The sequence below is a fragment of the Crocuta crocuta genome, unplaced genomic scaffold (genome assembly GCF_008692635.1).
Source record: "Crocuta crocuta isolate KB4526 unplaced genomic scaffold, BGI_CrCroc_1.0 scaffold207, whole genome shotgun sequence".
NCBI lineage: Eukaryota > Metazoa > Chordata > Mammalia > Carnivora > Hyaenidae > Crocuta > Crocuta crocuta.
Genome location: NW_027531996.1, coordinates 2,379,463 through 2,406,406, shown reverse-complemented (window position 1 = coordinate 2,406,406; position 26,944 = coordinate 2,379,463). Strand labels below are relative to the sequence as shown.

Below are 26,944 nucleotides of genomic sequence, written 5' to 3'. Positions count from 1 at the left end.
GGTCATTTAGGGGCACCTGGGTGGCTCAGGTGGTTAAGCATCTGATTTTAGGTCAGGTCATGATCTCATGGTTAGTGAGTTTGAGCCCTGCGTCGGGCTCTGTGCTGACAGCTCAGAGCCTGGAGCCTGCTTCAGATGCTGTTTTGCCCTCTCTTTACTCCTTCCCTACTCACAGTCTGTCTCTCTCTCTCCCTCTCTCTCTCTCAAAAATAAATAAACACTAAAAAAATTAGGTCATTTAAAACTAAATATGCAAGATCCATTTGGCCACCTAAACCATTTAGACTGCCACTCTTTATAACAAATTATAAAGATAGAAACCCCAGAAAATATGTATGTGCAGTGCTGGAGAAATGGAAACAACCACCTTTTAAAGTAAATAGACCTAAGAAAAACAAATCCTACATATAAGACCCACTGACCCATTTATTGTAAAAACCCCTTTTAAAAACTTAATTCCATTAATAGACAAGCAATTGGTAGCTGGAGGAGAGCAAACTCCACAGAGTCTGGGCAGTCTCTGTCTCTTGACTCAAGCTAGTTACAGTCACCCAAGTTACAGTGGCCATTTCAATAGAAACCACTTTGTAAGTAAAAATGCTATATACATATATAAATGGTATATATATATATCACTATGTTGTTAGACATAGCGTTCTAAGTAACATTATACTAGACTATCCTACCAATTTAGAAAACTAACAATAAAAAGGAATTAGTTGAAGGGTTAAGATGAAAATTAACCCTTAATTTTAAGGTCCCTTAAATGTGATAGATCACTCATTATGGATATATGTCATATTGGTCCCAACTTGGAAAACATTCTTGGACTAGATGTAATAGGACATACAAAAATTAAGAGAAACATTCAAGAACCCCTAAAGGAACAAATTATTGTCCCTATATTTTACCATTAACAATTCAATCTGGCTTATTAAAAAGCCAGATGGATCATATAGACTTACGGTAGAGGAAGTTAAACAAATACAGTCTCAAAATTGAGGAAGTACTCCTAGATTTAGGCGTTATCCTAGTCAATATCCTAACCACTAGATTGGGAACTTAGTACATGGTGCTAGACTTATCTGACATGTTCTTTGCTATTTTAATTGATGAGAGCCAATCCATGACTACATTCATTGGGAAGGCAGACAATAACAGTTTACTAGGTTACCACAAGATTAATACAAGAGCCCAGTAATAGCCCACAACTTTCTAACACAAAACATCCAGGTTTTTCAGGAAAACAACATACACAAACCAGCATTTCCTATATTGATGACATACTTACTTATGGTGATAACTTGGATGAACAGACTAGAGTCCCTATAGAGTTAATTGAATTCCTTACACTCAGAGGATGGACAATTGACCACAGTAACATACAAGGACCCCACACTAAAGTTTCTAGTCTTCTAGAAGGTCTTCTGAAGGCAGAATATATGAGACCCAGTCGCAGACAAGCTATATTGCATTCCATTCGTACCACCAGAGTACTCTGTGAGCCCTACAAAATCCACAACCACTGACAAAAAATAACCTAATTACACCTAAGCTACCACAGCCTATTCTGGAGTGGGTAAAGAAGACCCCCGACAAGCGGCATAGTTACTCGTGACCATAAAGTCCTAACGTGGAAATGGTATGTTTCCAAGCAGGACAAATAGATTGAGGGTCAACTTTGTGTGAACTAAGAAAATCTCCACTACGTCAATAGTAGACTTGCCAGAATTCCTGAGGGCAAGCCTATCCAAGTCCAGCAGTTGGGCAGTGGGGACTGCCCTGGTCCCTGGCACTCAATAATGCCTGGTTTATAGATGGATCCGCCTCCATGACACCATCTGGAGAATGCTGGCAGGCAGCAGCCTTGAGGACTAATGATGGTCTAACAGAATCAGGCTTGAGAAAAATCAGTACAATATGCTGAATTAATAGCCATAAGATTGGCTATTGAACAGTCTGTTAAAGAACATCAGAATGACCTATATCTTTCTCAGACCCATGGGAAATAGATATTGGAATAGCTCTTTCGTCAGGAACATGGTGGGAAAATGACTGGAAAATAAGAAATATGAACATATGGAGTAAGAATATGGCAGAAAATAGCACTGGCTAACAGCTCCATGTTCATCACATATGTCTCTGCACATCAGAAAGACAGGCTGAAGTAATGAAACTTAATGACCAAATACACAAACTCACTAGGAAAACTAAGAGGCCAAAATTCCCAAAATTTAACCAAAAAAACCACAATGATTCATGATTAAGGAAGAAATCAAAACAACCATACATAAACAAGCATAACATTGAAACATAAAACCTGAACACACAACTAAGCCAATTGATTGGATCATTGCATGGGCACATATCACCAAACAAATCAAGCTGGGACACAAAGCACTAGGACATGATTAGGAAAAGAAACCTATATATACCTACCAAATACCTCCAATTCCAAATTAAGAAGTGTGGACATTGCTAAAAGTCTAAAGCTTGGAGGTCACTAATGAATACTCCATGTAAGGTCAAAGAAGCAGACAGACCCTTCCAGATTATACAGATGAGTGGGTGGTCTCAAACTTGTGACGTGGGATGGTTTTCAGATTATACAGATGATTGTATAGGACTCTTGTCTGTATCAGAGAACAAATTACATGCATGCACTTTGTAGACACATGGTCAGGAATAGGCTTACTCTATCCTTGCAGCAAAAATGATAAAAAAAAAAAAAGTCTACCACAAGAGCATCAGAAATCTGCACTGCTAGCTATGGTATCCCAACCAGATCAGGGCCGCAACTTCAAAGGACAGCAAATACAAGAATGGGCTAAGAACAAAGCATAATAAGAAACAAAGCACTTACAACTACAAGCCTAACCATGTCTGGGTCAAATGAAAGCAGTAATGGCTTGCTCAAGCAGAAGCTGACTAATAAGCCTGATATAAAAGCTTGGACTAAACCAATCTGGGAGGTGACAAGATCTCTAAACCATAAATATAGAAAGAATGGAAAAACTATCGAATTAATATTGCAAGCACCTACACACATAAGAATTAACAATACCTCAGGATGTAAATTAGAAGGAAAACTATTCATTAAAGAAACATAAGAGTATATATAGGCCAAAAATTGATCATCTACTATACTCCAGATTTGTACTGTTTAATCCATATTCACTTATTAGAAAATAGATCTGTGGACATTATGCCCAGAATGTTGGGCACGTGAAGTTGTGTCAGGATGCCATCATCTCATCTATTCTCACTCATAACTTCATAGCTAGGCTTCTGAGGGCGCTGGTCACAGGCTTATTAATAAACAAATATGAAGAAGCAAAGGAACTATGGCAAAGGGAAATTAGACTATAAATACTGAGAATTTGTGAGAACTGAGAGTGTTTGGTCTGGGCAAGGCTACACTTTGCTGATCTAAAATGACTCTTGAAGACCTAGGAGCAAATAGCTCCTGCCATGGTTAAGATGGCTCGGCTCTTTTACTGGCAGTGGTGAAAGTCATGCAGTATCCCTTCAAAGAAGGGATTTTGCTCATCAACACCAGTGTCTTTGTTCTCTAGCAGCATGTTCTAGCTACATGAGATTTTAGCACTGGCATCTGGACTTCAGCTCCAAGTTGGCTAAGCTGTCTCACTTGGGTACAAACTCCTATAAAATTACACCTCAGGTAAACTTAAACTTGAAGTTTATACATTTCATCTCCCCTTGCCTAGAACAGTAGGCACGATTAATCTAACCTTGGTTTGGAGTAGGTTATTTTTGTATTGGCTAATGAAAAGACATTCTCTTGTATCTATTGGCTTGTGAAATTTGCACAGTGAATTGTTGGCAAAGACAAAGTCAGTCTTTGAGTATTATTTGCCTTCCAAACAAAACAGCTTTCAGAGGGATTATGTGCAATTGTGTAGGTTAAGGCTTAGAATTAGGCAGAGGCTGGATACCCCCCACAGCCTGACCTGGATTTGGCTGGCATTGCTTGATGTTTGCTTCCTGGCATGAGCAGTCTGCACCCTGTCAGTCATCTTTGGCTAGTCTGGGTTCTCCAGGCCTGTGGAGCTAGGTCTCATCCCCAAGTTACCTACATTACCTCATGGATATAGGGACCTCTCCCTCCAAAAATCACTGTGAGGCAGCCATCAAAATGGGTGACATTCAATCTCCATGTGTACTTACTGTTCGCTGGGGTTCCAGGCTTCTGCAACAATCAAGGCTCCCAGCTGTCTTTTCTTGGCCAGATACTTTGGCCACCTTGCCTGATCCAATCATGGTAAGGCAGTGGAGATCTGCCAGCTCTACCTTCAAGGGGAATATGGATATGTATAGGTTAGTGTTTCAGATTAGTCAGGTGCCAGGTACACAGTGCTTCTCCCCTGTGATCCAGCCTCCCTGGACATTGACCTGTTATAGGCCCCTCACTACCCTGACTTGGGCAGCCCATGCATATGCTGTATACACTCTTTCAGTTGCTCTTAGGCAGCTGGGTTCTCCCAGGCCTTTGAAGCCTTGGGCCATCCGCAACAACCTCCATTGCCTCAAGGGTAGAGGAAGCCTAAACTACGAACATTGCTCTGAGATGTCGGTTGTATGGGCAATAGTCTGTCCCCATGGGGACTTGCTGTCAGCTGGGGTTCTCAGTTTCTGCTGAAATTGAGGCTCCCAGGTGTCTTTTATTGGAGGATATCTTGGCCAGCCTGCCTGGTCCCTAGCAAGGCCGTCCAGATGACTCCAGCTCTGTCTTTACTGTGAATATGTGCATTAGTATATGTTAGGATTTGGATACGGCAGATGCCAGATACTCCTGTAAAAACGAGTAAAGGAAGCCTCCCTCATTGAAAATGGAGTCAGAAGACCGGAGGGGAGCCCCTCACGCTCATATTACTCATTGCAGCCAGCGTAACCAACAAAGAGAAACAAGATAATGCCTCTAGACAAGGGAAGACATTGTTCACATAGGATTTTCCCTACTTTTAAGAAAAGTAATGAAGATCCCTCCCTGCCCCAACAATGCACCAACCACCACCTGCAGCCAATGAGAATCTGCTATAACTTGGAACACTTGTTCTTTCCAGAGAACTTCAAAAAAAATAAAAACCTTCTCAATTTCCTCCTAAAACTTAGTAAAAGCTGACCTTCCCTTTGTTTCTTCAGACTTGCCTATCACTTGTTTTAGTTTGCTTGTCCCAAATAGCGATTCCTCTGCTGTATCCAAATAAACTCATTTTGCTAGGAAAATAACTGCCTATTTTATATTTTACATCACGTAGTATCAGAGAAATGGAATTCAGAGAAGACTCCCAACAATTCCAGGGTTGTTGAACAAACATGTGGCCAGTACTCACAGACTGTATTCAGCTCATTGCTTTCTTGGTGAGTCTGGAGTTGGAGGGTAAGTCTCTTGTGCACTTTGTGCTCCCCTCTGTTTGGAGTTCTCAGGCTTTATTAAGGGTTTTTCATGAATCCATCTCCTTTCCTCCAGATACTCTGGTTTCTTGTTGTTGTCAAAGTTCCCTGGTAAGTCACCCATCCTGTTCAAAACACAATTCCCAGTGTTTTAGCAGAGCTGCCAGAAAACTGAGCCCTTCATAATTAAGACATTTTAGGGAATCCAAAATCAGATTCCCCAAGTCCCTAAATCTTGTAACTAAAATATTTTAGGGACTCCAAAGGCAGATTTAGCCTATGGCTAAAACAAGCCATGGGCAACATGGTTCTTGGGCCAGGATTTTGTTCCTTTCTAGAAAAACGGGTGAACTTTAGGGCATTTTGAAATTGTAATGGCCATTCTGAGTGACACTTGTTTTAGAGAAGTCTATCTTAAGGAGTATGGTTAAAAGAGAAAATTCTGAACCTCTTGGAGACCACGGAATGTGTTCTTTGATTTGATATGTAGAATCTTCTAAAAGACAAAACAACTTGAAAAATAGTTCTAAAAAATCATTAGAGCATTAAAATCCACACACACACACACACACACACACACATTAGTAAAATACATTGGCCATCTGAGCTCATAATCTTAACTTAGTCTATCTACCAGAAACATAATTTGGATCCAACTATTTATTTTCTTTTAAACCTGAGACATGGCTAAAATTTCTAAACAAAAGCTGTAAGATCTCTACTTTATTTGCAATGTCGGCCTATGTTATAGATATGTAATTTTTTAAACTTCTGGATGATATTATCAAAATTAATTTGTAAATTTCTCTAATTAGCCTAGAGAAAATTAAGCATTTATATAAATCAAATATACTCTCAGAAATATAGAAACCAACCTAAATGTTTTTCAAGTTCATGGGATCTGAGATAATCTTTGATAAATAAACACATGTAAATTTGTTGGTTTAATAAGAACAGGTATGTCTTTATTATATCTGAATTAAATATAATGCAGATTAACAACATTTTCTATCTGGTTTTATTAATCAGATAAGCTCATGCTAACTTTATATTACAATATTTCTCAACAAGAGAAATAAAATGACGGTTCACTTAATATATAGTCCAAGTATAATTGTTAAAAGCAAGTAATTTAAATAAATGTAAATAAGATCAAAGTTTGTAATAAGTTAAACTAAATAATGGATATTCATTGAATATCTTAATTATTTCCAAAGATAAATATTAAATGCTAAACAAGTTCATCTACTTTTGGCTTTTTAACTTTTACAGAGAGATAAAAAATATTTGAATCTGTTAATAAACATGCTTTATGCTACATTGAGAAAAATTTACGAGAATATATTTCTAAAAATTTGAAATGCATTTATAAGTTTGCTATAGAATACCAATATATGTTGGAAAGTTTATAATTGCTTTATAGTTTTCACTGGAAAGCAAAGATTACAAATAGTTTTAAAAATTGGAAGATATGAGAATACAAAACCAAAAAAATCATCAGAACACTTAAAAATAAGCATAAATTAACTCTGCACAAACTCTGTGCTTTAGTGCTGAAAGAATACAGGCAAACCAGCAGTGATCTTTTTGAAAGAGGAGAAACAATCAAACTCTCATGAGACTTTTCTCCTACTATAGAAGGATTTACTGTACCCTCTTATTTTTCAAACTATGGTAGTGACCATTGATTAGTTATGATTAACATTTGTTTAAATAGAATATACATTATCTATGTCTATACAGATAAATGGATAATATGGATCTTCAATTTTATCAGTAATGTGTAAATAACTATTATATAGATGCATTTATTATCTATATGTAAATAAAACAGAATAATTTCATAAAATGCAAAATAGGAAATACAGGTTTAGTTTATTAAGCTTTTATTTCAGTTACTTGTATGGTTTTACATACATAGGTATATGCTTGGCTGTGTCATGCACATATTTCTTGCTGTGAAATGACCCATGTGTTTGAAAGCCATTGCTCTTCTATCACAGTAAATTGAGCAAAAGGGGCCATGCAGCCAGCTGAAAAGACCAGTGCAAGGATAACCATCCTTTCTGTCCTGTACACACACAGTGATAATTCCTCAAGGCCAAACTGCACTTGCTCTTTGACAGGCTCATACTTTGATACCTTGTCTTTTTAGAATTGCAGTCATGCAACAATAAATAAAATATAATTTTTATTTATTTTTGCTGATTTTTAAGTTTTATTTAAATTCCAGATAACCATGTAATATTAGTTTCAGGTGTACAATATAGTGATTGAACATTTTCATATAATACCTGGTGCTCATCACAAGTGCATACCTTAATCCCCATCACCTATTTAATAAACACATATTTTAATGAAAATGATATTCCTTGAAAGATGATTTAGTGTCGATATGTTAAACATAGCGCTCTTCCCATATGCTTCTACATATAAGTTTACAAACACTTCTGTCTTAATGAAAGAAACTGATACTTGAAGAAGATTATACAGCATATACCATCTTTTAAATAACATCTTTTATTTAGTAAGATGCAAACTTATGTGTAGAAACATATGGGAAAAGCCCTGTGCTTAATTCATTGCAACTACACTGTATACAGTCCTTCTTTCAAGTAGCATCTTCTTTCATTAAGATATAAGTATTTGCAACTGTAAGTGTAGAAACTTCTAGTAATAGTCCTGTGCTTAACTCATTGAAACAATCTTTATTTATAAGAAATGGGGAAAGTTCTTGTAACAGTTAGGAAGGGTGGGAATTCTGGTGGCTTTCGGGTATTTGTAGCTCTGCCATCAGTTTAAAAGTTGTCCCATTTTTAAAAATACTCGGCCTCCTCAACTTACAGTAGCCCCCTTCAACAGGAATTTGGGGATCCTGTTGCCCCTCCTGTTCTACCATTGTTAGTCCAACAAAGCGATGTCCGTGTAAGCCTAGGAATATGAGTGAATCTCACATTGTAAATTCCAAAAACATGAAGTTTATTATAATTATATAAAACATGCTTATATTCTTTTAATGTAATGCATAAGCAATTACACTATCTTCTAAAAGATAATCTGTAATTATCCTGTAACAGTCCTGTACCATTTCGTTTCTAGATAAGCTTTCCATGTTTTTGAAATTGAAAAAAATGTCATTGAACTGATAAAGTTGAAATTGTTGGGAACTTTTTTTTTTTTAATTTTTATTTATTTCTAGGAGAGAGAGAGAGAGACAGCGTGAGCAGGGGAGGGTCAGAGAGAGAGGGGGTCACAGACTGAAACAGGCTTCAGGCTCTGAGCTGGCAGTCAGCACAGAGCCTGACGCGGGGCTTGAACCCACGAACCACGAGATCATGACCCAAGCGAAAGTCGGACGCTTAACCGACTAAGCCACCCAGGCGCCCCGGGAACTTTAAAAAAAAAAAAAAAACTACTAGAAATAGTAAGAATCAAAGAAAATGACTACATATGATAAATAGGTTAAACAATTTTTTTTTGATAGGGAAAGTTATGATGAACTTTTTTGTTTTGTAAGGAAAAGGATTTTGTTCTAAAGAAAGATTATTCCTGAATTTTTTAAAATTTTAAAGTGAAGAAGAGAATGAGTGGGAGAGGTGCAGAGAGAGAGAGAAAGAGAGAGTCAGTCTTAAGCAGGCTCCATGCTGGGCCCATCCCATGACCCCTGAGCTGAAATCAAGAGTCAGATGCTCAACTGACTGAGCCAATCAGGTGCCCCAGATTGTTCCTGAAATTTTTAAAAAGGACAAAGCCTAAATGGATCTTAAAAGTTGTAGAAGGTTTATGGAAAAGGAATATTAAGAAAGAAATTTTATATGTAGTCAAGATAAAATTAGAGTAGCGGACAGGGATGTTCACTCTCACCACTACTGTTTAACATAGTGTTAGAAATCCTAGCTTCAGCAATCAGACAACAGAATGAAATAAAAGTCATCCAAATTGGCAAAGAAGAAGTAAAAATTTCATTTTCTGCTGATGACATGATATGCTACATGGAAAACCAAAAAACTCCACCAAAAGACTGCTAGAATTGGTCTATGAATGCAGCAAAGTTGTAGGATATAAAATGAATGTACGGAAATCAGTTGCATTTCTATACACCAAAAATGAAGCAACAGAAAGAGAAATCAAGGAATTAATCCATTTACAATTGTGCCAAGAACCATAAAATACCTGGGAATAAACCTAACCAAGAGGTAAAAAATCTATACACTGAAAACTATAGAAAGGTTTTGAAAGAAATTGAAGAAGACACAAAGAAATGGAAAACATTCCATTCTCATGGATTGGAAGAACAAGTATTGTTAAAATATCAATACTGCCCAAAGCAGTATACACATTTAATGCAGTCCCAATCAAAATAACACCATCATTCTTCACAGAGTTAGAGCAAACAATCCTAAATTTTGTATGGAGCCTCAAAAGACCCCGAGTAGCCAAAGTAATGTTGAACAAGAAAACCAAAGCTGGAGGCATCAGAATCCCAGACTTTAACCTTTACTATAAAGCTGTCATCATCAAGACAGTATGGTATTGGCACAAAAACAGACACATAGACAAATGGAATAGAAAACCAAGAAATGGACCAACTAATTCACAAAGCAATAAAGAGTATCCAATGGAAAAAAGACAGTCTCCTCAGCAAATGGTGCTGGGAAAACTGGACAGCAACATGCAGAAGGAATAAACTGGACCACTTTTTTTAACAATAGAATTCCCCTATGACCCAGCAGTATCACTGCTAGGAATTTACCCAAGGGATATAGGAGTGCTGATGCACAGGGGTACATGCACCCCAATGTTCATAGCAGCACTCTCAACAATAGCCAAAACATGGAAAGAGCCTAAGTACCCATCAACTGATGAATGGATCAAGAAGATGTTGTATATCTATATGATGGAATACTACATGGCAATGAGAAAGAATGAAATCTGGCCATTTGTAGCAACATGGATGGACCTTGAGGGTGTTATGCTGAGCGAAATAAGTCAGACAGAGATGGACAGATACCATATGTTTGCACATGTAGGTGGATTAAGAGGAAGCTAACAGAGGACCATGAGGGAGAAGAAGGGGAAAAATAGTTGGGGAGAGGGAGGGAGGCAAACCATGAGAGACTCTTGAATGCTGAGAACAAACTGAGGACTCATGGGGGTGGGAGAGAGGGGAAGGGGGGGATGGGCATGGAGGAGGGCACTTGTTGGGATGAGCACTGGGTGTTATATGGAAACCAATTTGACAATAAACTAAAAAAAAAAAAAAGTCCTATGACCTAGCAGTAGCACTACTAGGTACTTACAGAAGTGCTGATTTTTAGAGGCATACGTACCCCAATGTTGATAGCAGTGCTATCAACAATATCCAAAGTATGGAAAGAGCCCAAATGTCCATCAACTGACTAATGGATAAAGAAGATATGGTATATAGAGGCACCTGGGTGGCTCAGTTTGTTAAGCATCTGACTTTGGCTTAGGTCATGATCTCACTGCTTGTGAATTCCAGCCCCAGGTCAGGCTCTGTGCTGACAGCTCGCAGCTCAGAGCCTGGAGCCTGCTTCAGATTCTGTCTCTCCACCCCTTCCATACTCATGCTCTTTCTCTCTCAAATATAAATATTAAAAAAAAAATTTTTTTAAAGAAGATATGGTGTATATGTATACATACAATGGAGTACTACTCAACAATACAAAAGAATGAAATCTTGCCATTTGCAACAACATGGATGGAACTGGAGGGTATTATGCTAAGTGAAATCAGAGAAAAACAGATATATGATTTTACTTATATGTGGAATTTGAGAAACTTAACAAAAGACCATGGGGAAAGAGGAGAAATAAGTTACAGAGAGGGAGGCAAACCATAAGAACTCTTAAATAAAGAGGACAAACTGATGGTTGATGGGGAAGGGAAGTTGGGGGGGGGCAGGGAAAATGGGGGATGGGCATTGAGGAAGGCATTTGTTGGGATGAACACTGCGTATGTAAGTCATGAATGACAGGAATCTACTCCCAAAGCCAAGACTACACCATATACACTCTATGTTAGCAAACTTGACAATAAATTATAAAAAATACATAAGTAAATAAAAAATAAAGGAAAAAGTTTAAAAAATAAAATTTAATTAAAAATTTTTGCTCCTTTTTGTATCCAAGAAAACAAAAACAGAAACAACACAAACCCCAAAACAAACAAAACCCAAAGGAAGCTAGATCCTTTTCCCATAGAGCTGAACTTACCTAAAAGTAACTGAGAATTTCCAGATGGTCTCCAGAACTTCTCAGATTTGTTCCCTCTCCTTGTAAAAAGGGAGTATTACTCTACTTCGTATGTTAAATTATGTAGGAAGCATTGTCAAATAAGTGATGCTAAGTTTTCTTTGATTTTTGTAGATACATGTTGTTAAAATGAGTGCTCTAAAAATTGTATGAAATCTTAAAAATTTGATTTGTATGTTATTTTCTTGAAGTTTTGTATGTTACAAATAACCCAATCCCTTATCAATTACATCACAATGAGCTCTCATCAGATCACTAATTATTTCTATTTTTATGTCTTTGTCATTTATGGACAGTTATTGTTTAAACATTTCATCTTCAAAGAGATTCATAAAAGATGTGACGAGTACTGTAGAACACAAGTTTTGATAAATACAAGATCCTAACACTGAACTTTGTAGAATTTCTAAAACTCTAATAGAAAACTGATTTAACATTTTGTTTTCCAGATTTAATCAACTCCTTTACTTTAACCTCTCTATTACTTACAGCAATTTGGTATCGTGTATCTTACAACAAAGGTTAAAGCATTTATCCTTTTCTGTCTGATCCCTCCAGAATTCTGAAACTCTTATGAAATATTCTTAGTTTTCATGACAATCTATGTGCTTACAGAAGTTCACTAAGAATCTGTTCTCTTTGTATCAGGGCACTCCATATACTTAACCCCTGCTTCTTTGACTCATAGTTTATAAAAGGAGATATACTTCAATATTATAAAGGACTAATTGGCTCTATTAAAAATAAGTGTGCTTTGTATAGCAGTCTCTTCACAATGTACTCCTAGGAGATGAAGATCTTAAACCTGGGGAATTCATCTATTGAAAAAATGCATCTCCAGAAGGACTCTCTTCAACCCCATTAGAGAGATCCAAATCAAGTACTGTTAACCAACCCTTGTGCTGCCAAAATCTAAGGCATGGACTCTTAGATTCACTTGTCACAACTAAAGAAAGCATCAAACCCTGACTGGACCTGCACCCCAACCAGTTACCTGAAAGATATTCAAGAATTGAAGTAGACAACAATTGAAGGAGACTGCTTTCCCAAGATGCCCAGACTAGGCTTGTATACACTTTTCTCACTGTTGCTTCTTACCTTGTTTACTTCTTTTCCTCTTTCACTTAGAGTAAGAGTACTCTTATATGCATCCTTCTCTTTATTGCAAAAGAAGGAACGTCTCTGTGTTGGATATGACACCAGAAACTCTGATCTGTTCGCAATATTGGAGGCTTTTTGGTTTTACCTGGTCGTAACTTCTCTTTAGTCCCTACTGTCAGTTATACCTACCAGCCTATGGTTATTATCTTTTGAATTAAGTTGTTATGACCAGGTGTTACTATACCTTGCCTCAGCCTTTCCCCAGTCATAACCATACAATTCAACTAAACATCTCCCATTTGTCAATTGTACAGCACTTGCTCCTGCATGTTCTTTTCCTTACCTAAATACCACCTGTTTCTCTGCACCCAAATGAGTTTATACCTCTTTGTGAGGATTTTAGAAAAGACTCCTTTAAGAAGGGATAGCCTCTCATATAATGTCCCTTGAGCGCCTCTGACTCCTGGCTTGAATGGGTCAATCAAAATATCAGCTAATAAATCTATCAATAACCATACCATAGCTGGAGTCCTCAACACTCTACCTCATTTCATTTTTCTTTGAGATGGACAGCATTTTCTATGGGCAAATAAATGTTTAGATAGCTTGTGAATCAGAAGTCAGGGCTTATTAGGACATTTATTCCTGTTAAAATCTATAACAAATCATAAGCCTCCTACTGGTAAGCTCCATTGAACCTCCATGACTGCCTTAAATGGAAATTCCCAGGAGGCATCCATGATTCTGGTTTTGTCCCCCTAAGGAGAGCTTTCTCCCATGGATCGACGTAAATGCCAATAAACACATGATGAAAAATCTCTCCCTAATGTTAGGAGAAATAGCCACCTCCACAGCCAAAATAATAACAGCCCAACAATGATCACTTAATTCATTGGACAATTGCATAGCTCTTGATTACCTACTCATTAAACAAAAAGGCTTTTGTGTAATAATGAATACCACCAGTTGCACATGGATAAATTTCTCTGGAGAATATACACACTATGTAGGTAGGAATTAATTAGACCACAGATCCTCAAGACCGTGTTCCCATGACTCAGCCTCTCTTGACATTTGCCTGGTTCCACGTCTCTGCCTGGCCTGACCTGTATGGCCCATGCATGTGCAGTGTACACCCCATTTTCCAGCCCTGGAGTGCAGTCCCTACAGGACTGTGGAACTCAAGTCTGTACATGACCACCTGCATCAACGTCAGGCTCAAAGCTTCTTCAAAGAGTGAGGGCAGGCAGTGGCAATGAGACTGATTTTCCAGGTTTGTAGCTTGACTGTCTGTAATGATCTTTTTGAGTGGCCCATAGAGAAACAGGTATGAAGAGTGCCTATATCAGAGCAATTATAATGATTTTTCTGAAGCTTACATCAAATTATTCATATTTAGTTTGTAAGTTTCAGGGAAAATGGCATTTTAGTTCTCAGTGATTCCAAGTCAAATAAATGGAGAAAATTGCAAATGTCATTTTGGAGATTTGTAGCCAGACTTAGGAGGGAAATATAATTCAGGATTTAGTCTACTTTATAGGTAGAAAACAAAATCTCAAAAACAATGAACAGAAGTAGAATCTAACATCCACAAAGGTGTGTCACTGAAACAATTTTTCTTTCTCTGAAGTTACCCTCATTTTCCAAGTTAGCCAGGTTAGGGTTAATTTGTAAAATAAGTTTAGTTTTAATAAACTGATTATTTATTGTATAATTGATTGACATAAATATATCAAAGTAATAATTAATCATCTACACTTTTTAAAATCTGCTTTGCTGGAACTTTTCATAGGGAACCCCCAGATTGAATTTTTGACGTACTCTTAAGCCTAAGAAGCCAAGCCAAATACTTGCCATCAGACTTTGCCTGCAATACCTGTAGACTGGGTTACTTTCCCTCTTCTCAAGGTCCTCAAAATATCCTGAGATTCTTGCACCTGCCAGTAAGTGACCTTCTTTACTTACCTGATAAGGCTTTTGGGAACCCTGTAAGCAAGATATCAGGCTGATTTTCCAAGAGGCTTTACTGGCTCTATAAAGTCAACCTTAGGTCCTTAAAGTTGTTTGATTTCATCTGAGTCTATTCCTTTTTTTCTCAAATAGGACATTGCAGTCAAAGCCTTGGTAATATTACCAATATTTCCAGTTGTGTCTTGTTATAAGAAGAACAGATTCTTATTGAACTTAATGCAAATAAACATATTGCCAAGAAAATATAAGAATACTCACTGAGTGTTTCTAAATTTCAGTGGGATCAGGTAGGGAGAAAAAGATAAATATTTCAATTCTGCTTATGAAGGTATAATTTCACAATTGCTGTAAATCAGCTTAAGAGAAAAGGTTTCCTTAAATAGAGAAAATATTTGAAAACTCAGCAGTAATTCTAACAAAAAGTCATAATCGTCTTCCTCAATATTCAGTACCATGTAATTAATTCTTGGTTTGCTTAAATCTAGTTTTTCCATTAGTCCTGGAAAATTGCTTACCTAGTTAAGCTTTTGATCTTAAAGTTATAAGAAACCTGGATTCTAGAGTCATTTTTCTGAATCTTATTGAAGAAGAATTTTTGCAGGAATACTTTTATAAAGCATCTGAGGGAAAGTAAAATTGTAAATGATAAAAGAAAACTATCAGTGCCGAAAGATCTGATTAAGGTTTCTTACAATGCAGTTGATAAGTAAATTTGGTTATACTGTGACACACACATTTCAAGATAATAACTAGAATTGCAACCGAAAGCATAACAGGACATATCAGATTTTTAGGAATTTCATATAGTTTCTCAAACACCTACTTTAACAACATACCTACACAAATATAATCAAAGAAGGCTTAGTATCACTTATTTGACAATGCTTCTCATGCTTTTTATCATACCAAATATACCTGATTAGTTTATTATCTCTCTTATAGAAGAACAAATCTTTCAAATGTCCCAGGGACCCTCTGGAATACTTCAAACTTAGTTTGTGATCAAAAGACTTCCATTTTAGAATTTGATATTGGGAAGTTTGTCAAAGAATATAAAAAAGTTGAACATTTGGTTAAATAGGATCACAAATCATTATGAAACAATACTTAATTATCTGTTTAAACAAAGTGACAATAAAAGATTTCAAAGGCAAATGAAGAAGGTCACATAGTTGTGAGTGAAAGTTAATATTAAGAGTCGGCTTTCTTAAGTAATCAGATATTTAATGATAAAGATCATAAAACAGATTATTTTGATAAAACATAAAATCCTCTTTTCTAAGCAGGTAACTTTAAAAGCTAAAAGATCTTTTATAATCTCTTATCAAGAACAAAACAACAGTTTAAGAAAACTTTGTCTTTTTAAGTACAAACCTAATTTTAATTTTGTACCAGTGTGATTGATACTAAAGCTCATTTACTTACTTATTTGAATCATAGCCAGTCCTGACCTCACATACAATACCTTTTCAAAAGTTCCTGTTCCATAAATGTTTACTTTTTTTTTCACATTCAGATTTTGTCCTATGTGTTTCCTTTTTACCAGTCTCTCTTTAGAACAAAATTACTTTCTCCCCCCTCCCCACACACAAAAATGCATTTCTGTTCCTCGTGCCTTCTTTTTTTTAAGGCATACATTCTACTTTGCTTGCATATGAATATGTTTACCTTCTTATTTCTAGTAGCTTTAACCACACATATTAGAATTATAACCCAAAGAAATGTAAATTTCTAGTGAAATCTAAGTAGTAAGCAATTGTGAACTGTTACACCAGCATTTTTGTTTATATTGGCACATTTATGAACACTTTTCATAATTTCTATAAACATGCTTCTTCATAGTGAAGACTTTCAATAAAACACAAAACATGTTTATTAACAGACCAGAATTTTATTTTTAGTTTCTTTGTAATAGGGAAGCCCAAAGTAAACACACCTGTGTCCAGCCATGAATGTTTCATTATGTTATCCTGTTGGGAAATGATCTAGGTATTTAATGAATTTAACTTAATTCATCACCTAAGAAAACGTTAAAGTTTCAGGTTACCAAAAACATTTTTTGGAAGTTATTCTTAAGTATGCATGCATAAACTTTAATTGTTTCCATAAAGTTTATTTATGTATAAACTTACATATAAGTAAATCATTTGCCCCCAACAGTTATGTTTAGATTACCCATGAACATTTCATGAGACACTAGACATGAGACATGAGATAAATGTCAGTTATCATTCTAAATTATTTTTGCTGATGAATTTTGTAACAGGGATAACATGACGTGATTTGATTAGTGAACACATGTAGGATAAAAGTATTATACTGAATACTGATAACTCTAAAGATGTGTCTATTTTAATTAAACCAATAACCTTGAATTAGCTTTAATACTACGAAAATTAATAAGCAGAAACCTCACTAAAATGGAATTGGGAGGTTCAGCAGAGGAAGCTCTTGTGCCCTGCCACTTCTTATAAATTGCAAATCCATCAGGACAAGATGGACCTTGCACATGGATATCACTTTACTACTCCAGCAGCAGGAAGGCAGGCTTTCCTCCTCCCCTAGCAACAGCCCAGCCAATGAAAGACAGTCACAACTTAATCAATGAGAAGCTATGCTCCAAACAACCAGCTTACACCAATGGACTTTTTGTTTATAATGGCCTTCCCAATTTCCCTTTTCCTCTGTAAAAGAGCATACCTCTCCCTTATTCTCCACACTTGCCTATGATTTTCCCGTAATTTGCTTGTCCTGGATTGCAATTCTTTTCTATTTCGAAATAAATCCATGTTTTGCTGGTAAAATGATTAGCAGTTTTATTTTTAAGTTTAGCATTACGTGCTGATTAGAAGTGGGATCCAGAGAAGACCCCCAAGAACTCCAAGGCTAGTGAGCAGACCGACACTGGTACACACAGAGCTGCTTTGGCTCACTGCTTTCTCCCTGACCTTAGAGTTTGAGGGTAAGTTTTCTCCTGGATTTTCACCTCCACACTTTGTGTTCAATCTCTCCAGGCTTTATTTGGGATATGTTTTAAGCTCCCTCTCCTTTTAAAAAATCTCAGAGTAGTCTTACAGCCTTTGGTCCAACTTTTTTTCTGAATCGGACTGTTCTTAATGGAACTCTGCTGGCCTTTGGTCTGACTCCTCCTAGAACCAGGCTGTACCTGTCAAAACAGTGCTGTTTAGAAATTTTCTTTTTGCTCTAGAAAAACAGAACAAAACTAAGAAATGAGAACACAGTCATCAAAATGCTTTGAAGTGCCCACCCTACCTTCTGGGACTCTGGCCAGTTTTATGTTTAAAAAGAATCATCTCTCTGTATGCACATTTATAACTAAATGGACGGACTTACCCAAAAGTAATTTAGACTTCAGCAGTCATTATGGGTAACTTTCAATATCCTCAAAACCAATTAGTTTTCTCAAAACTGATTGGTCAGCCATGATCTAAAATTGACAAAACTGAATTAATTTCCTATTTTAAAATATTGGTATTTTGAAACTTCTAAACACCTACAGGAACCTGAAATTGCCTCTGCAAAATAAAATCTATTAACCGAGGCAAATAAATAAATAAATCAGAGGAAAAGAAACTCAGAGGCCTCTCTTTCCCCTCCCCCATCTTCTTTGTCTATGGAGATGTGACAGCTGCCTTACTCTCAGGCCCCACCTCTGGCATCATCTTCCTCTATTCTCTCTGCACCTTCCCCATTTCCTCTATACCCCCAGATCCCTCATTCTGATATTTTTGCTGAATTTCTGCCCTCAAAACTTTCTCTACTCCCTCCTCTCCTGAAACTATTAAAACCTGCCCCTTTAAGGTTAAGTCTTCTGATGATCTAAATAAATCCTAAGTTTCTTATGTTCCTGGACTAAGGTTGAATTGTGAGCCATAAAGAGATTCCTTCTGAGGACCCTCATATGTTTGCTGAAGGATTTAACATAGTTTTTCAAACTTGCCAACCCAATTTCTCAGATTTATATCAATTAATCTGCATGCTTGTTGATGAGGACCAGTCCAACATTGAGTGAAATTAATGTGACAGGAATATCTTGAAAAGGATTTAGAGAAATAGTCCCCTAACTTTTGGCAAGATGCTAGATTCCTTGCTGGAGTTAGATCTCCACTGAGGAATTACAGTAGATTTTTTACAAAGCCTGTTAAAGAAAATTCAAGCTCAAGTACAAAAGCCTGATGAATGTGTTCATGATTATTACACTGGACTCCAAACTGTCTTTAAAAAAAATTTCTGGCTAGNGATGGGCATGGAGGAGGACACTTGTGGGGATGAGCACTGGGTGTTATGTGGAAACTAATTTGTCAATAAACTATTTGTAAACATCAAAAAAAAAATTTCTGGCTAGTATCCAAAATCTATAAGGAACTACTCAAACTCCACACCTGGAATGCAAACTGGTACAGCTACTGTGGAAAATAGGATTTAGTTTCCTCAAAAAGTTAAAACTAGAACTCTCATATGATGGATCCAGTAATTGCACTTCTGGATATTTTCCCAAATAATAAAAAAACACCAATCTAAAAAGATATATGCACCCTTATTTTATTGCAGCATTAATTATAATAGCCAAATTATGGAAGCAGCCCAAGTGTCCAACAGTAGATACATGGATAAAGAAAACGTGTACACACACACACACACACACACACACACACACACACACACACACGCTGGATATTACTCAGGCATAAAAAGAATAAAAGTTTGCCATTGCAATAACATGGATGGATCTAGAGATTATAATATTAAGTGAAATACATCAGTCAGAGAAAGACAAATACCATATGATTTCACTCATCTGCTGAATTTAGGAAACAAAACAAAGGAACCAAGAAAAAAGACAAACCAAAAAAACAGACTCTCAAGTAGAGAGAACAAACTGATGATTACCAGAGATGGGTGAGGGGATGGGTGAAATAGGTGAAGGGGATTAAGAATACACTTATCATGATGGGCACAGACTGATGTATGGAATTTTTGAACCACTATATTATACACCTGAAACTAACATAATACTGTGTTAACTTTATTAGAATTAAAGAAAAAAAACACTTAACTCAGAAAAAAAGGTTAAATTGACAAAATTTGTAAAGATCCTCCAAATCCTTTGGCTAAAAGTGCTGATATTGGTTTTTCTAACTCAAATCCACTCCCTTTGGAACCCATAGACTTTTACATGTTGAGGTAGTCACAGGGCATCCAATGCATTTGGCCTCTGCCTTCTTTGGCCCACAGCTGATAAAAGGAAATATACTTCAATATGGTAAAGGCCTACTTGCTTGTATTAAAAACAATTATGCGTTGGTAGGACAATCTTTTCACATGCACTCTAGGAAGATGAAGATCTTAAGCATCATACCTTGCAACCTGGAGATTTTGTCTATTGGAAAAGACACTTGCAGAGTCTCTTCAGCTTCAGTGGAAAGGTCGTTATCAGGTACAGCTAAACAACCTTTGTGTTGCCAAAGTCCAGGGAATATACTCTTTTATTCATGTGACTCATGTAAAGAAAGCACCAAACCCTGGCTAGAGCTACAAACCATCTGGTGACTAAGATTTCCTGAATTGAAGCAGATGACATTTGATGAGACAGCTTTCTCAAGATGCCTGGACCAGGTCTGTATACCTGTTATTACTTACTTACTTAATTTTCTGTTGCTTCTTCCATCCTTTTGTGGAAAGAAAATGCCCTTATCTGCATTTCCCAATCTTTTATAAAACAGGGAAATCTCTTTTGATTATGGCCTTTTTGAGACTAGCCTCATTATGATCTCATTATGAACTTTTCTGAAGGATTAGAAAGTTCAGAATTCCTAAAAGTCTTTCTTTCATGTAAACTGTTAACTTATGTTGGATTCTTATCCAAATTCATGGTCTCTGAGTTTACAACTTTACAGACTGTATTACTGGATAACATTTGTTTTCAAAATAGCTCTTTTGAGGGGCACTTGGGTGGTTTAGTCAGTTAAATGTTGGACTTCGGCTCAGGTCATGATCACACAGTTAGTGAGTTTGAGCCCCGCATTGGGCTCTGTGCTGACAGCTCAGAGCCTGGAGGCTGCTTCAAATTCTGGGTCTCCCTCTCTCTCTGTTCCTCCCCCATGCTCTTTCTTGCTCCCTCTCTCTCTCTCAAAAATAAAAATTGTACTGTCTCTTATCTTTCTCAAAAAAATATATTTTTAAATTTTTAATATTTATTTTTGAGAGAGAGAGAGAGAGAGAGTGCATGAATGAGCACGAACAAGGGAGGGGCAGAAGGAGAGGGAGACACAGAATCTGAAGCAGGCTCCAGACTCTGAGTTGTCAGCACAGAGCCTGACATGAGGCTTGAACTCACAAACTGTGAGATCATGGCCTGAGCCAAAGTTGGAAACTTAATTGACTGAGCCACCCAGGCTCCCCTCTCAAACATAAAGATTAAAAAACAAACACCCAGCTCTTTTGAGATGACAGTATTTTCAATACATCTGAAGCTTTGCTATTCTTGCAAATAGTTAATTAACTATTGCTTTATGTTTTTACCTGCCCCGCATCTTCCCAAATGTACCTGGTTATTCCTTTCAGTGTTCTCTTGCATATTTCACTCTTTTGCTTCATAGCCACTTTTTTTTTTAATGTTTTATTTATTTCTAGGAGAGAGAGAGAGAGACAGCGTGAGCAGGGGAGGGTCAGAGAGAGAGGGAGTCACAGACTGAAACAGGCTCCAGGCTCTGAGCTGGCAGTCAGCAGAGCCCGACGCTGGGCTCGCACCCATGAGCCGTGAGATCATGACCTAAGCGAAAGTCGGACGCTTAACCGACTAAGCCACCCAGGCGCCCCACTTCATAGCCACTTTTAAAGTGGACTTCCAGGAGGCACACATGACTCCAGTTTTGTCTCCATGGGAAGAACTTTCCTAAGTCGGAATAAGTGCCAGTAAATATTTTTAGTTGGTTACTATCAGACCTAAGGTCTTGGTTTAGAACCAACATGCAGTTTGGAATTGTCATGTTACTTTTAATTCTGTGCTTGTTGTCTATCAATTTTTAAGATCTACCCACTAAGGGGATGCTGGCTTAGTGCTTCAAGATGATCTCCAATTCAATTGCTTGGTCACACAGTAGTTCTGTTTTTAACTTTTTGAGGAACCTTCATACTGTTTTCCAAAGTGACTTCACCAGTTTGCGTTCCCCCCAACAGTACAAAAGGGTTCCCCTTTCTCCATATCTTCACCAACATCTGTTGTTTCCTAAATTGCTAAATTCTACTCCTGAAGCCAATACTACACCATACATCTAAATGCATTTGAATCTAAATTTTAAAAAAGTTATGATCTCCAAAGCTTACAACCTTGAGAAGATATAGACTTCAGATAAAAAGTGCCTGAGAAATTCCCCTAATCCCCCTGGTTACTCAAATGTGGCCTTCAGAGGTTTCCACCTGCTGTGCGCTTTTTCTGCAATGTCATGACAACCAGGAAAGGTCCTTCTTGACACTGAAGGACAAAACCACTATCTATGAAAAACCTAACTCTTGATCAGTGAGACTTCGGAGGAAAGATCTTGGTTAAAAGGGGGAAATGTAAAAATTAATAAAGGGAAACCTTACTAAAGTGGAATTAAGAGGAGCTCTTTTGCCTATTACTCTTTGCCAATTGCAAATCCAATGAAAAGAGATGGACCTTGCACGTGGATATATTTTACTACCCTGAGGAGAGGAAGAAAGGTTTTCTTCCTCTTCCAGTGACTGCCCAGCAAGTAAGATACAGTTCTAATTCAGCCAATGAGAAGCCACTAGGCTTTGAACTTCCACTTTACTGTAATGGAATTTTGCTTATAATAGCCTTCCCAGTTTTTCTTTTCCTCTATAAAGGGAATACTTCTCCTTTGTTCTCCATGCTTATCTATGGTTTTGCAATAGCCTGCTTGTCCTGGATTGCAATTCTCCGCTATTCCCAAATGAACTCATCTGTTGCTGGCAAAATAACTGGTAGTTTGGCTTTTGAAGTTAACATCACTGAATATTTTTCCCAGATCACATGAACCTGAAATTCATTTGGATTATTTATTTTTGAGAATTTTAGAAATAGCAAATTTACATAAGAGCTTAATTCTATTTAGCCAACTAAATAGAGCTCTTTTAAAATTAATTTTGGCAATGCCATCTGTGGGTCAAAAAATACCTTATCTGTAATATACGTAATACACATACATATAGACAAACACAGAGATCTGTTCAGTTGTTTTCTCTGTGAGGGAGGTGTTGTGAATGGCTACTAATCTTTCTAATTCCTTTCTAAATTTGGTCTGATCTTCTGAAAGTGGAGGTAAAAGGACTTTATAACTGAAAAAAATATTGCTGATGAGAGGATATCAGTTTCTTTTTGGTGATGGGTCTAGGATACATCTGCAAAGGACATTATGTAAGGATGTCTGAAGCCAGTAGAGCTTGATTACAAAGCCTTATAAAATAGGAGTAAAGTGAGTCTTATTGCAAGCTTTGGGAGTGTGTGTAAAATTCATTCCCCAGCTTTCAGCATTTACAAGAGTAACTGTATACTTTGAACCAAGAGATGAGGCCAGAGTGCTTTCTGTAAATCATGCAAGGAAAGGAAAGTTAAAACAGGCACACGGGCCAGATTTTGATTAGAGGAACTAGCTAGATGTGTCCATTAATTTTTGTCTTAAGTATACTTTCTGTTCTTTCATCTTCTCAAAGGGAATTCCTAAAGCTAGCTGTTATACTAATAAGACAATTGAGAACTTCTTACGGAGAATTTCTTTTCCTTCAAACATAGCCAACTTAAAGGATTCATTATATGGTCACGGATGATTAGGATCTTCTTAATCTTAATAGTGACTCAAACCAATAAGGCTTTTTTTATGGAAAAACTGGGGCAACTTCATTTCTATACACTAATAATAGCAGAAAAAGACATTAAGAAAAAAGTCCTATTTACAAATGCACCAAAAATAATTAAATACATAGGAATAAACGTAACCAAGAAGGTGAAAACTCTAGAACACCAATGAAAGAAATTGAAGATGACACAAAGAAATGGAAAGATATTCCATGCTTATGGATTGGAAGAATAAATATTGTTAAAATATCTATACTACCCAAGCCAATATACACATTCAATGCCATCGCTATCGAACTACCAACAGTATTTTTCACAGAGCTAGAGCAAACAATCCCAAAATTTGTATGGAACCACAAAAGACCTCAAGTAGCTGAAGCAATCTTGATCTAGATTTCAAGTTATATTATAAAATTGTAGTAATCAAAACAGTGTACTATTGGCACAAAAATACACATAGGTCAATGGAACAGAATAGAAAGCCCCAAAATAAATCCACCATTATATGGTCAATTAGTCTTTGTCAAAAGAGGCAAGAATATGCAATAGGAAAAATTCTCTTCAAAAATGGTGTTAGGAAAACTGGACAGCTACAAGCAAAAGAATGAAACTGGACCACTATCTTACACCACACACAAACAAACTCAAAATGGAGTAAAGACCTAAATGTGAGACCAGAAACCATAAAAATCCTAAATGAGAGCACAGGCAGTAATTTCTCTGACATTGGTCATAGCAACATGTTTCTAGATATGTCCCCTGAGGCAAGGGGCATAAAAGCAAAAATAAGCTACTGGGAGTACATAAAAAACCTTCCAGACAGAAAAGGAAACAATCAACAAAACAAAAAGACAAAAAAGACATGTGTGCCACATGAATGGATAAAGAAGCTGTGGCTCATGCATGCATACACACACACACACACACACACACACACAATTATTAGCCATAAAAAGGATGAAATCTTGCTATTTGCAACATGGATGGATCTAGGTAGTATAATGCTAAGTGAAATAAGTTTCTGACCAGTATCATAGAATTTCACTGGTATGTGGAACTTCATAAACAAATGAGCAAAGGTAAACAGACAGAGACAGAGGGACAGAGAGACAGAGAGAGAGAGAGAGAGGGAGAGGGAGAAACCAAAACACAGACTCTTAACTATTGAGAACAACTGATGTTTACCAGAAGGGAAGTGGGTGGGTGAAGTGGGTGAAAAAGGTGAAGGGGGTTAAGAGTACACATCTCTTGATGGGTACTAAGTACTATATGGAATAGTTAAATCACGATATTGTACACCTGAAACTAATAAAACATTGTATGTTAACTGCACTGGAATTAAAATTTTAATTAATTAATTAAAAAGAGTGGGGCTACTTTCTAGGTTTAGACCATGGATACAACAAGCATCCCCAGAGAAGGTATAGATAATACAGCCCCCATGATCCAAAAGTTTACTCCCCAAAATAGGCTAAGAAAGCAAAGATCTTCATTCCATAGGCAGTGAAACCAAAACATTGAGTTAACAAGTGGTTGGCTGTTAAACTCTAAGGATACTCTGGTTAGCCTGATTAATTTATGAGTTTGTTTTGCAGAAGCTGCACCACCAGCAAGACTAGCTGAGACTGGAGCAAACCAGGAAGAATTCTTGCAGTTGTACAGTATGGACAAGAGTGAGTGAGTGAAAATAACCTCTCTGATGACACACCCCGTATCTCCCCCATCATCACCCTTACCCTACCATTTAATGAACATGTGTGCCATGAAAATACAGGATTCCTGAATTCTCATGCTCAGAAAGGAGGACACCTCCCTTCCCCTTCTCCCTATATCCAATCAGCACATTCCATTCAATTGACCTACCTTATGATATCCTGACCCCTTATCCTTAAATACATTCAACCACAATCCTTTGGGGAGGCAGATTCAAGAAATTTTCTCCCATCTCCTTGCTTGGTGGCCTGCAATAAAACCCTTTTTCTCTACTACAGAACCAACATCAGTGTTTGACTTGTTGAGCACTGGGCAAAGGAATCTTGTCTGGTAACAAAATTGGTGATCATGAAGGGACTCTCAGTCCTTTCTTGGACACCTGCCTGTGGTTCGCCACCTCTTGCTTGCCCAGGATTCTGTGAAGGGGCCTAGCAGCTGCCTAGATACCTAGGGATTTCCCCACGGTGGAATAGTGCCAACCTTCAGCACTTTAGTTTCATTCTGGAGGTGGAAAAACAGGACTTGATTTGGAAAAAGTCTGTTGTTGAATATTTTATGTGTGACAACACATGACGAGTTTTTCCTCTCTTCTCTTTGATCCTTATTTAGGGGCCTTGATAGATTTCTACAGGGAAGCTTAGACTTCTGAAAGGAAGCTTTGGTTGGTGGAAACTCTGACATCAAGGAAGAGTTAGGGATCCCACCCAAAGAAGTTCTTATTTCCTTGCTTTTTGAATTCTTGATCGTGCATATCTAGCTTTGCTAGCATTGTATGGGTAATATCTTGGTTAGGATAAAGGAAATAAATTAAAGCCTGAGCATGGGTAATAGTAATTTGATCCCTTCATGCAGTCCTTTGGCATGCATACTTAAAAAGTTGGGCGGGGCGCCTAGGTGGCTCAATCGGTTAAGTGTCCAACTTCGGTTTAGGTTATGATCAGATCACCATCCTGTGGTTCATGGGTTTGAGCCCCACATCCGACCCTCTGCTGACAGCTCAAGGCCTGGAGCCTACTAAGGACTCTGTATCTCCCTCTCTGCCCTTCCTCTACTAGCATTGTGCCTCTCTAGGCCTCAAATTTGGGGGAAAGTACAAGGTTACCTAACAGAATATCAGGAAGATGGAACAGGCTATTTCTTTGGAAGAACTTTATACCATGGTGGGAGTGGCAGCCCATGAACATATGATTAGAAACCATCTGTAATTTAGAAATGTTAGCTAATGAAGCTGCTTTAGCTAAAACAGCTCAACAGAAGTATCTGGACTCTTTAGCAGAAGTAGTCTTAGACAAAATGATAGCTTTATATTTTGGCTGAGCAGGGGGAGATCCATTTGGTGGCAAATGTGTCTTTCTGTGTCTATACTAATACTCCCTATAAAGTAGAGAGTTGTTTAGGTGACTAAACAAAATTAGACAACAGGCTACTTGGCTTCAAGAGATTTCAGAAGAGATTCTGGGATCAGACTTGTTTTCAGGTTTATTTTCATGGATCCTCCAAAGCATTGATTAATGTTACAAGGACCAATAAAAATGGACATGTCCATATTCATCATACTAACAATTAGATTTAGAATGACAAAATGTGTGCACAGTATTGTTCCAAGATG

General features: G+C 37.2%; 1 protein-coding gene across 6 annotated transcripts in view; it reads left to right on the top strand.

Moving 5' to 3' along the window:
* Positions 1–26,944, top strand: part of CFHR5 (complement factor H related 5) — a 126,728-nt gene that overhangs the window by 54,150 nt on the left and 45,634 nt on the right. For 5 of the 6 annotated variants that reach the window (XM_077775127.1, XM_077775128.1, XM_077775129.1 and 2 more), the window contains 2 exons: positions 5,280–5,382; positions 25,218–25,295. Coding sequence is in view for 2 of the 6 variants with exons in the window: in XM_077775131.1 (XP_077631257.1) it covers positions 25,286–25,295 (10 nt within the window). In the remaining 4 variants the exon portion in view is untranslated. The remainder of the gene's footprint in view (positions 1–5,279; positions 5,383–25,217; positions 25,296–26,944) is intronic. The other variant, XM_077775126.1, reaches the window with a different exon arrangement.